The 10,054-nt window shown below is 45.6% G+C and overlaps 1 protein-coding gene across 1 annotated transcript in view; it reads right to left on the reverse strand.

Annotated features, from left to right (window-relative positions):
• Positions 1-6,868, reverse strand: part of LOC135260309 (POU domain, class 6, transcription factor 2-like) — a 55,028-nt gene extending 48,160 nt beyond the window's left edge. The window contains exon 1 of the mRNA XM_064345553.1: positions 6,634-6,868. Within this exon, the coding sequence (XP_064201623.1) occupies positions 6,634-6,868 (235 nt within the window). The remainder of the gene's footprint in view (positions 1-6,633) is intronic.
• Positions 6,869-10,054: the final 3,186 nt, after the last annotated feature.

A 10,054-nucleotide genomic window follows, 5' to 3' on the forward strand; every position in this document is an offset into this window, starting at 1 on the left:
AACCGCGTTCATTGTCAACTTCATAGAGTCTTGAAAACAATACACGCAGGGACATTGTTCGCAATTACCTGTATGAATGCTGTTGGATCTTCGGGGCCGAACAGAATGCCTGTTCTGGATTTTTTTCTCTCTCTCTTATCACTACGCAATACGGTCCTACGTCCCCACTCACTTTGTGCAGATAGCTTGCTATTTTATATATGCTTGCAAATTGTTATATAAGATTACGCATGTTCAGTGCTGTTGAAACTCATTTAGGGGCAGACACCAGCTCCAAACTGGCACTTACACTAGCTATACAGTCCAGGTCAGGAACATCAAAATTCGACATACTTATACGTGACAGTAAAAAATATGTTCCTCCTTATTCTCTATGAAATTAACACATTATTTTAAGGAGTGGACTCCACAAGCTTATGTGGAAAAAACAAACTAATGGCCAAACCTACATCTCCAGCACCAGACTACAGAATGTCCTGCTTTAAATTGTATCCTGGTGACAGCACCATGCCAGGCTCATGTGGCTGCAGGGTATAGAGAGAGCTTTACCCACAGACCTTTCGGATGGAGCGCTTTGGTCATTTTTCAGGTTCGAGCAGCGTGCTGATAACCGTGCGCTCTGGACAAACGACACCCCTCCTCTCTCATCTATTTGCTCCTCTTGCCTCAACCTCAAAAGTCAAAATGGTGACTTACACCACTTTATTAGCCCCTCTGACCCGGCTCCTCGGGGGGTTGTCTGCGTTTGCATTGGCGGCTCTGCGTCTTCCCGCTAAGCTGATTACACAAACATAATGTGCTGAAGGCTCCGCCAGACCGCGGGGGCCAGGGAGATGGCGGGAGGGCCAGAGGGAGGGAGAGAGAGAGGGACATAGGCAGAGATGTGAAACATCCATCTTGGCTAATCCCTTAGCACCTTCAAAAAATCATCCTCTGAGACACACATGATTACACTATCGTTTTGAGGGAGACCCTAAATAACCCAATGAGCCATTTAATCTCGGATCAAACGCAAATATGCATGCACTTGATCTTTATCTGTATTATTATTATGATTATTCCACTGCACGCTCCACCATGGGTTGTGGGGTTCAGACGGTACGAAGCCATTTGTGAATTATTATATTATATAAAGTGTTCCTCAGTTCCGTCCATACGTGGCTTTAGTGCATCCGAAGTAAATCTACAGCGGCAGATTCACTAATGGTGACGCTAATTAGCTTCAGAGATGTGTGTTCACCATTTACCGGGAAATTCAGTCATACTAATTACGCGTATGTGTAAAACCAATTTGAAATGTAGCAGCAGCTATATTTAAGGGCCATTTCCTGTTTGCGAGGAGCGTGAGAGGAAATGCTAATGAGAGATTAGAGGTGAGAAGTAGAGGTCTTGGAAGATGATGTTGTGTTTAACCCATTCTCAGGTGTGCAACTACTGTTCTCCTCCAATCACATGCACGTGAAAATATGAAAAAAAATTGGGTTGGCGCATTTCACCTGGTTAACCAATGTACCTTAGAAAATCCAGAATGTCACTATTCTGAAGATGGTAAGACCTTTGTGGGGCCACAATGCTTTGATAAACCTGCCGTTTTATACATTTTTTTCTCTTTTATGGTAAATGGTAAATGGACTGCATTTATATAGCGCTTTACAATTGATGCCTCTCATTCGCCAGAGCAGTTAGGGGTTAGGTGTCTTGCTCAAAGACACTTCGACACGCCCAGGGCGGGGTTTGAACCGGCAACTCTCCGACTGCCAGACAATCGGTCTTACCTCCTGAGCTATGTCGCCCCTCTTTTATACTTAGACTCTACAAATTTTTTAACTTACTTTAAAGACACACGCCCAATCACATTGGACAAACAAAACATTCACCCACCATTTCCCAGCTAAACAGTTAGTAAATGAGCAGATAATGAGGTGAACTTGTCGTGTTCTTGAGTAGCATGTGTTTTCCTGACGTCTGCACCGTTCCCCTTGGCAGACAAGACCATTCAAAGCACCATCTCTCTCCCTTCCAGGATTGGGCCTCTTGTTGTGAAAGTCCTCCAATCACACAGAATCAATACAAGAGTTTGCTTCTTTCTTCCTTCCATCTGCTGGGTGACCTTGCAAAAAAAGTATTCCTCCATTTTGGAGTGTGGGGGGGGGGGTGGGGGGTGGGGGCGGGATTGGGATAAGTACAGGCCATTTTGCACAGGCGCTAAGCGTACAAAATGATTGTCCTCATCCTCTCCGCCAGACACTCTTTGACAAAATGATGACAGGAGGCCCCTGTCGTTGAGTGTGCAGACAGCAAAAAAGCCGGCAGGGCAGGAGCCTTCAGATACTGAACATAACACTAAATTGATCTCCAACCATCTTATTATCTTGTCCCTCGGCGTCCAAAAAGAGTGGCTCGTCGAGGAGAGAAAGCCGACACTCTAAACATCACGGCCGTCTGCGAATGCCTGTTTGGCCTCTAACGAGTGCTTTTTCGCGTTGATGTCCGTTTTTCCCCACCCCCCCCACCCCGCCCCCCCTCCGCCAACCGGGCGATGGATGCAAGCCGGTTGACAGGATGCGACAAACTGTGTATTTTCCGCATCATCCTGCATGGGTTGAAGTAGCCGAAGCGGAAGATTATCTTAAATTCGCTGAAACAAAACACTGGGGGAGAGAAAAAAAAAAAGCGAAAAGCGCGAGGGGGGGAAGGAGGAGGAGATTTGTATCTTTGTCAAACGAGACGAGGAGTCGGCCATTACGGTCTTCCGTGGAGTGGAAGGGATCTTTGAGGAGAAGGTTGATGGGGAAAGGTGATTACAGTCTTGTCATCGACCTTGCCGCTTGTTGTTAATGGCGAAGCCCCCCGCCCCCCCCGCACCCCCAACACCCCACCTCCATCATCCCCCATGTGCAAAAAGTAAGGCACCTCTCATCTTGCCACCCGCCAACTTTAATAGACCTGGATGCTCACGGACGGCATGGCGTGCGAGCTTTCCGATTGAGTTGAATTCTGGGAGGGGGAAAGACCCTGACTTTGGGACGTGAAGGACATCGGTAAATGCTGACATCGCTAAATTGAGGGTCAGTTTTAAGATGGGTGGGGGGGGGCGGGGGCAGGGGGGGGGGGGCAGTCGACAGGGAAACATGTTCAGTCAAGCTTGAGGAGAAGAGAGTTTGAGGACAATGGCATCTCTAGGAAAAACTGAATCCAAAGGCCAAAAAAGTGTTCCCTGAAATTTTCAATGTGTCAAGAGTAATTGTAACAAAAGACTAGACCACAATAAAAGGGATCCAAACTTCAGAAGTTATATTTTTACACATTTGGTCAATTGTAGCATGCTTAACTGGAGATTAAACCTCAGATATAAACCCCTAGACTACACTATGACAGCTTTAGAACTGGAATAGCTCTGAAATAATCCTTATTTAACAGATTCAGATAGCTGTTCCAGGTGCAATATAGGTGGTCGAGGGGTTTGAACTCCAGCTAAACATTGCAATTTACCCATAATAATAATAGTAACAACAACAATTATTATTATTATTATTATTATTATTATGAATGCTACTACCATTGGGGTAACTTTGTTTCAAAATGTACGGGGAGATCTTTTCTTTTCTAGGAGATCTGCCACATCCTACTTCTGCTCTCTCAAAAGCTGACGAGCTGACATTAACTGTAAAGGTTGTGGTGCAACATGACACAAAATGATTGAATTCAAAGATTTTAGTTGAATAATTTTCACCGATACTGCCTCCCTCACCTTCCAGTTAGCTGGCAATTCCATTTGTGTCATGAAAGACTAATCTTTCTGTCCTCACCTCAGCAGTCTGTGAAAGCACCAATTAAGGTGCTATATCCGATTAGAATGTTCTTAACTTACTACAACTGCTACTTGTGGCAAAAGTTGTGATAGCAGTAGAAGATACACTAAATGTGGTTATATTTCCATTTTTGAGCCATTTATTCAAATGAGATATTAAAAATAAGTCACAGAAAACAGGGAAACGTATTGTCACTTTCACATTATCGTGTTAAAATATAGTTTTTGTTTCATTGGAAAGTTATCGTGAGGTGATACATCCCGATATAGTAAACTATATTATTTGATTGACAAAAGGTTCGAAAAAAATCAATACGCAAATGCGTAAGCATTTAAGACTAAGTAAATGTTCAGCAAGGCTTCCAAATATGTCACATTTGATGTGTTCCACAGTCAATACAGCTTGCAATGTCAGAGCCAGCAGTTTCAAACTGTTCCTGTGTGCATCGCCATATCTAACCAAAATCTAACCAAAATCTGACCTTCAGTCAATTCTTAAAAAATACATATTTGCATAGGAGGTATGAAGTGCATACCGATGTCATTAATTTATATGCAGCAAGTTTAATGCTAAATCTGAGCTGCGATCTGCTGGAAGTAGAACTGACTAATCACTGCTAATAGCTTTTAATCACATACCACATAATCCAGAGATCTTGTTTTACTCAGAGATTGTCCAGATTGAACAGATTACGCAAACTGGGAACAACAAAAACGAATTTCGCAACAATTATTTGGACAGGCACTGGGCAGCTTTGTCAGTCGGCAATCACTACAGCGCTCCACGGCCCCAAAATTCAGGGGTCCACCCTCTTGTACGGGAGGAGAGAAGGGCCAAACGAGGCATCTGTTCCGGTTTCATCGGACAGGAGGCAACGGTAGGCAAAGTAAGCGAAAATAAGACTCTTTTTTTCAATACAGAAAACACCGTGATTGAATAGCTTTCCCTCATTTCTTTTTAACAACACGGAGCCGTCCCTAATGGTTTAGGCATTGTGGTGTTTTTTTTGTGTGATCTTCAGATATGACACTCTGGTGAGGGTGAGGATGTTATTGCCATTCTGGTTTTGTGGTTTGGTGGCAGCTGGCGCAGGGGAGCAGAGTCAAAGTTCCATCACATTTAGGGGGGGCCCTCGGCACCCCTACGGGTTCAGGAACCATCCTGAGGGGTACCTGAGGGAGCTGCGTTCAGGCCTCCCCTCTGATACGCCAATTCCACCGCTAGCGTTCAGAGGCCTGACACAAACATTTCAGTTGCTGTGGTTACCCGTAACAGCTGTACGATTGTGCTAATGGATCCATTTTGAGTGCCAGTCAAATGCTTTTGCCGTGGCCAACAACCTGGTCAACAACCTGGTCAAATGCCAGAGGTCCAAAACCAAATGCGGAAGATCGTTACCAGTCTTTCACTACTACTACAACTACTACTACTACTACTGCTGCTGCTGCTACTACAACTACTGCTACGACTACTACTACTATTAATAATAATAATAATAATAATAATAAAAATAATAATTATAATAATTATAATATTAATAATAATAATAATAATAATAATAAACAAACACAGGTACAATTTAAAATAATAATTATATAATATATACAATTTAGTTTTAAGTAACCTCTGAATTATGCCTGATATCCTTTCCTTTGTGAAGATTTATAGCCCATTTCAGTGCAAATTCATTCATTTTTCCAGTAAAGATAGATTTGTCTGATGAATATTTAAAGCTTTAATTAAAAAATATAATCACTTTTACACACCCAATATAATAACCACATTTTATTTATAAATAGTAAAATGTAAATATATAAAGAAAAAGTTTTACTGCTGAAGAAGGTGTGCCCTCATTACTACAAACTTGAACTAATTTACTGGTTGTTAGTGAAAATACAGCATTCTTGGCAATATAATTTTAAAATTCCTGGTTAATATAATTTCCATGATAAAATAATAATAATAATAATAAAAAAAACATTTAAACATTATCTGCATGTTTGAGACTGCCTTCTGTCATTTACAAGTTCATGTACATCAAAAGAAGATCACTAAAGGTGAGTCTCCTTGTATTCACTGAGCGCAAGCCATCACTAACGGTAAGTCTCTGTGTGTTTACCGAGTACAGACAACTCTCACAGTGAGACAAACTAGTGCGAAAATTAATCCTTGGTCCAGTGAGATTAAAAACAGATAAATTTAAATGTAAGCGTAAAGCATAAAGACACAGAAAAGTGCACGCCTTCTTGAGGTAAAGCAGGCCTTTAAGGAACACACCACAACACGTTAGTACATTTTAAAAAAATTGCCATGTCAACAGCGAATTTCCCCTCCACGTCAAAAAACATTCTCATGATCGCAGCCCAGATCGGAGGATAGAGTCTGCGTTTGAGGGATATCGTAACAAAGCAAAACTGAAAGTACAGTAATTTCCTTCCCTAGGAAAATCTACAGTTTGTTATATCGCATTTCAGGTTATTTCCTGTACATAAACAAAAAAAAGTGATTCAGATAAGCTAAACGACTTTCCGCTGACTTAAAAGTTAACCAAATCCCCGCCTACAACAGCTGTAACTTTCAATATCTAACTTTCCCAGAGCGGTTGCTACAGGAACCTCAGCCGCATCCTCCGGGAAACAGAACACAGCCACAGCCATCGCTCAGAGCGCAGCTCATCCAGGCACAGGCAGGAGACTTTCTCCCATTAAGCCGCTCAGTCAGCGGGTCAGTCTGAAGCGCTCGGGTCAAGCGGAGAGCGGGTCTCCTGAGCGGCGGGCCGGACTGGGCTCGGCTCACTGCCGCGGGGACGCACAGGACTCACCGCGGGGTTTGGCGGGGCGGTGCTGGCGGTCGCGGTCCTCGCCGCCGTCGCTGTCCTCCGGCTCCGGGGGCCGGGGCTCGCTCCGCTCGCTGTCGGGGGTGTCCGGCCCGCCGTCGTCGCCGGCGACGTCGTCGTCGTCGTAGTGGTGGTGGTCCCCCCCCGCCCCCCGCGGGTCCGCGTCGCTCATCTCCGCCGGCAGGGCGAGCGCCGCTTTGCCCAGCTGCCCGGTAATCATCTGGTCCTGAACGGGAGCGAGGGACCAGGGCGGACGGAAAACCTGGCGGTCTTTGGCGTGCGCTTTTCCTCTTACCTCTCTCTCTCTCTCTCTTTCTCTCTCCCCTACTGTGTCCCTCTCTCACTCCCCCCTCTCTCTCTCTCTCTCTCTCTCTCTCACACACTTACTCCCCTCCTCCTCACCCCCACTCCCTCGCCCCCCCACCCCCCCTCTCTCCGTCTCCGTCTCTCTTATCTGCGCCCGATGCTTCCCTGTTATTGCCGGCTGCGGTCAAGTGAAGAGCTACTACGGATCGCAAAGGGATCCCGTTCTTCTTCCGCACTTTTAAAAGGTGCCACGGCACGGAGGGTTTCCCCCCACCGAACGACTGTTAACTCATTACACTTACACATCCGCACGTGTGCACGCACACATGCACACACTTTACTTTTACACTATACCTGTCACACCTCCGGCTCTTGTGAAAAGGGAAAACTTCACACACGGCGCGGCTACAGAGATCACAAGCTCTCACCGGTAACCAGGGCGGATGTTGCCGTGTAACCAGCGTGGTTATGTGCCATGACAGCACGCAGGCTTTATTTCTTGAGTGGGAGAGAGACGAGCAGACGTCAGAGGCGAACTCAGCTGATGAGAATTGGATTGACCCGCGCTTTTCACGCACCAAGGGGGGGGGGGGGGGGATTGGGGAGCGATCCCATCCCATCGCCAAGAAAGAGCCTGTTTTCGTTCGATCCGATGTGCTCATCGCCCTTTCGCTAACGAAACCGTCTCTGGAAAGTAGGAGGAGGACATTTTCTAATCACTTGTTTTGCTTTTGGTCACCCTCGCGTCTGCGGGCTATGATCAGACAAATTCAGCCGCTTTGCCACTGAAGCTTGACATCACAGACATTTAGCAGACGTAGGTTAAGTGCTTTGCTTAAGGGCACAACGGCTATGCCCTACCCGGGAATCAACCCTGCAACCTGACGTTATAAGACCAGTTCCTTACCCATAATACTACACTGCTATGGTAACGCACTGATTTCTCTGAGAAGGCTACACCTGGAATTCGGCCAGAAATCTCCGGGCGTGTCACTGTACAGGAAAATGGGATTCAGGCGACCCGGAAAAGGACGGAAATCGCACGCCGTGGAGACAAACTCAACTTCGCGGTTCGCATTCTTTCGACCGCGGTTCTTACCTTTTGACTCTATTTCAGTGCGAGTGCTGCATCACTTCTTTCAAAGTGAGCACGGTTTGCCAAGATTCGTGATCATCAAACGTAAAGCAAAACAATAAAAAATAATAAACAATAGTACACTTGTAGACTTCATTAAATATAGCTTCATTTGTGAGCTAAAGATACAGATAAATGAACCCTTCAAGGTCACTTCAAGGTCAACCGTAAAGTCAAGGCACACTTGCAATGTCACCTCTCTCCTCATTCCTATCCTCAATTGATATATTTATCTGCTGAGGAAAAAAAACACTTTAGGGGAACCTCCAGCGTTCATCTATCATTTATGGGGAGGTTCCTTCCTAAATGGGTCAGGGAGGAAGACCAGGGCAAGCAGACGAGCACAGAGTGGAGTGATGGGGCTTGCCCTTCCTCCGTTAGCCTCATCGCCATGGTGATCGATGACCGTGCTTCCTGGGGGGCTATTTGAGGTACCATCCATCGCCGGGCTCGAGCCTTTTGATGTGACACATGATCATCTGTGAAAATGCTAATCGAAGCGAGCGTCTTGAGCCGCCGTTCGAACGGCGGCGCGGACAGTCGATAGCGCCATCGCCGCGGACAACGGCACTGGTCACGGGGGGTTGCATTTGCACAATCACTGAATATCGGAGTGAGAGCGCAGAGCGCTTCTGTTCTCAGAATGCATTTTCCCTGTGTACAAGCATGGATGAACCTACCGGCATACACCCCCACGCACCACACCTCCCCCACCCCCCACCAGCATCCCCCATCCCCCCCCCACCCCCCTTCACGTGGCCATAGTCCGATTGGTCTACTGGAGGGCGAAATGAATAGTTGATTGAATCCCAGAGGCATCAAAATAATCAATACTTTCATATTGCATATTCTTTACAGTCGGTTGCGTTGCCAGAAAGCTCAGAGGGATGGCGGTGTTCACGGCTTTGAAAATGCCGTACGTTTTAAAACAATGTAATTTTCACCAGGGTGCAAAAGCACAGGAGACACACGTTAAAGAAAAGGGGGCGGGGTAGGGTTAGGAAAAGCAGAGAAGAGGAAGATAAAAAAACAGAGTCTTTCTTTTTTTCCTTCGATCATAAAAGAAGAAGGCTTTTGCTTCTAGAGTATAGCCAGTGAAAACAGAGGCTTTTCTCTCCTCTGTCCTCCTTTTCCTCCGGTTTTGAAGGTTTTTTTTTTTTATCATATCAGGAGTAAAGGGGTGCTTTTTTCACGCTGACATTTCTCTTCATGACAAGCCCTAAACAAGGAGGAGGGATGAGATCCCCGCTATCGTTTCTCACCGCGGGGAAATGAAGTGACGAGCCCCTCTCACACAGCTACTCAGCCCGTGCCCCACAACTTAATTATCCTGATAAAAAATAAATAAATAAATAAATAAATACTCTGCTTGCATTCCTAACAAAATGAAGCCCCCCCCCCAAGGAAGGGTTCCCCCCTGTTCCCTGCCCCTACCCCTCCCACCACTGCACAAATGGGGGAAAGTACTGCTCCCCTCCAACCGCCTCCAACCCCCCCTCCGACCCTCCCCCCAGAGCCTAAGACCTGACCCAATTGGATATGAGTGCTAATTGCTAATGGCCCAGACGGTGCGCACCCCCGGGCATGGGCTTTCACCCCTAGGGCGGCGATAGCAAGGTGCAGTAGCCACTGTACTGCGCTGTTCTTACCGATAGTTCTGTCGCTGTCACTGGGCGGTTTAAGTTGTTTTTTTTAGTTGTCTGGTTTGCTGGATTTTTTTTTAACCTACATAATTTTTTCAGTTTACCCTTCTGAGAAATATTACAGGCCGCTCCTTTATCTTTACAGTGATTTATGTGTATGGATTGTGCGTGCCAATGATCTTACTGGAAACGGACAATTATCATATGAAATCACAACAGCCATTGAAATGTGAGGATATCAATACTACAACAACTGTGAATAACGAAAAAACGAATAATAATAATAATAATAATAATAATAATAGAACCATGTTTTTTTCAA

This window comes from Anguilla rostrata, chromosome 8 (assembly GCF_018555375.3).
Source record: "Anguilla rostrata isolate EN2019 chromosome 8, ASM1855537v3, whole genome shotgun sequence".
Classification (NCBI taxonomy): Eukaryota; Metazoa; Chordata; class Actinopteri; order Anguilliformes; family Anguillidae; genus Anguilla; species Anguilla rostrata.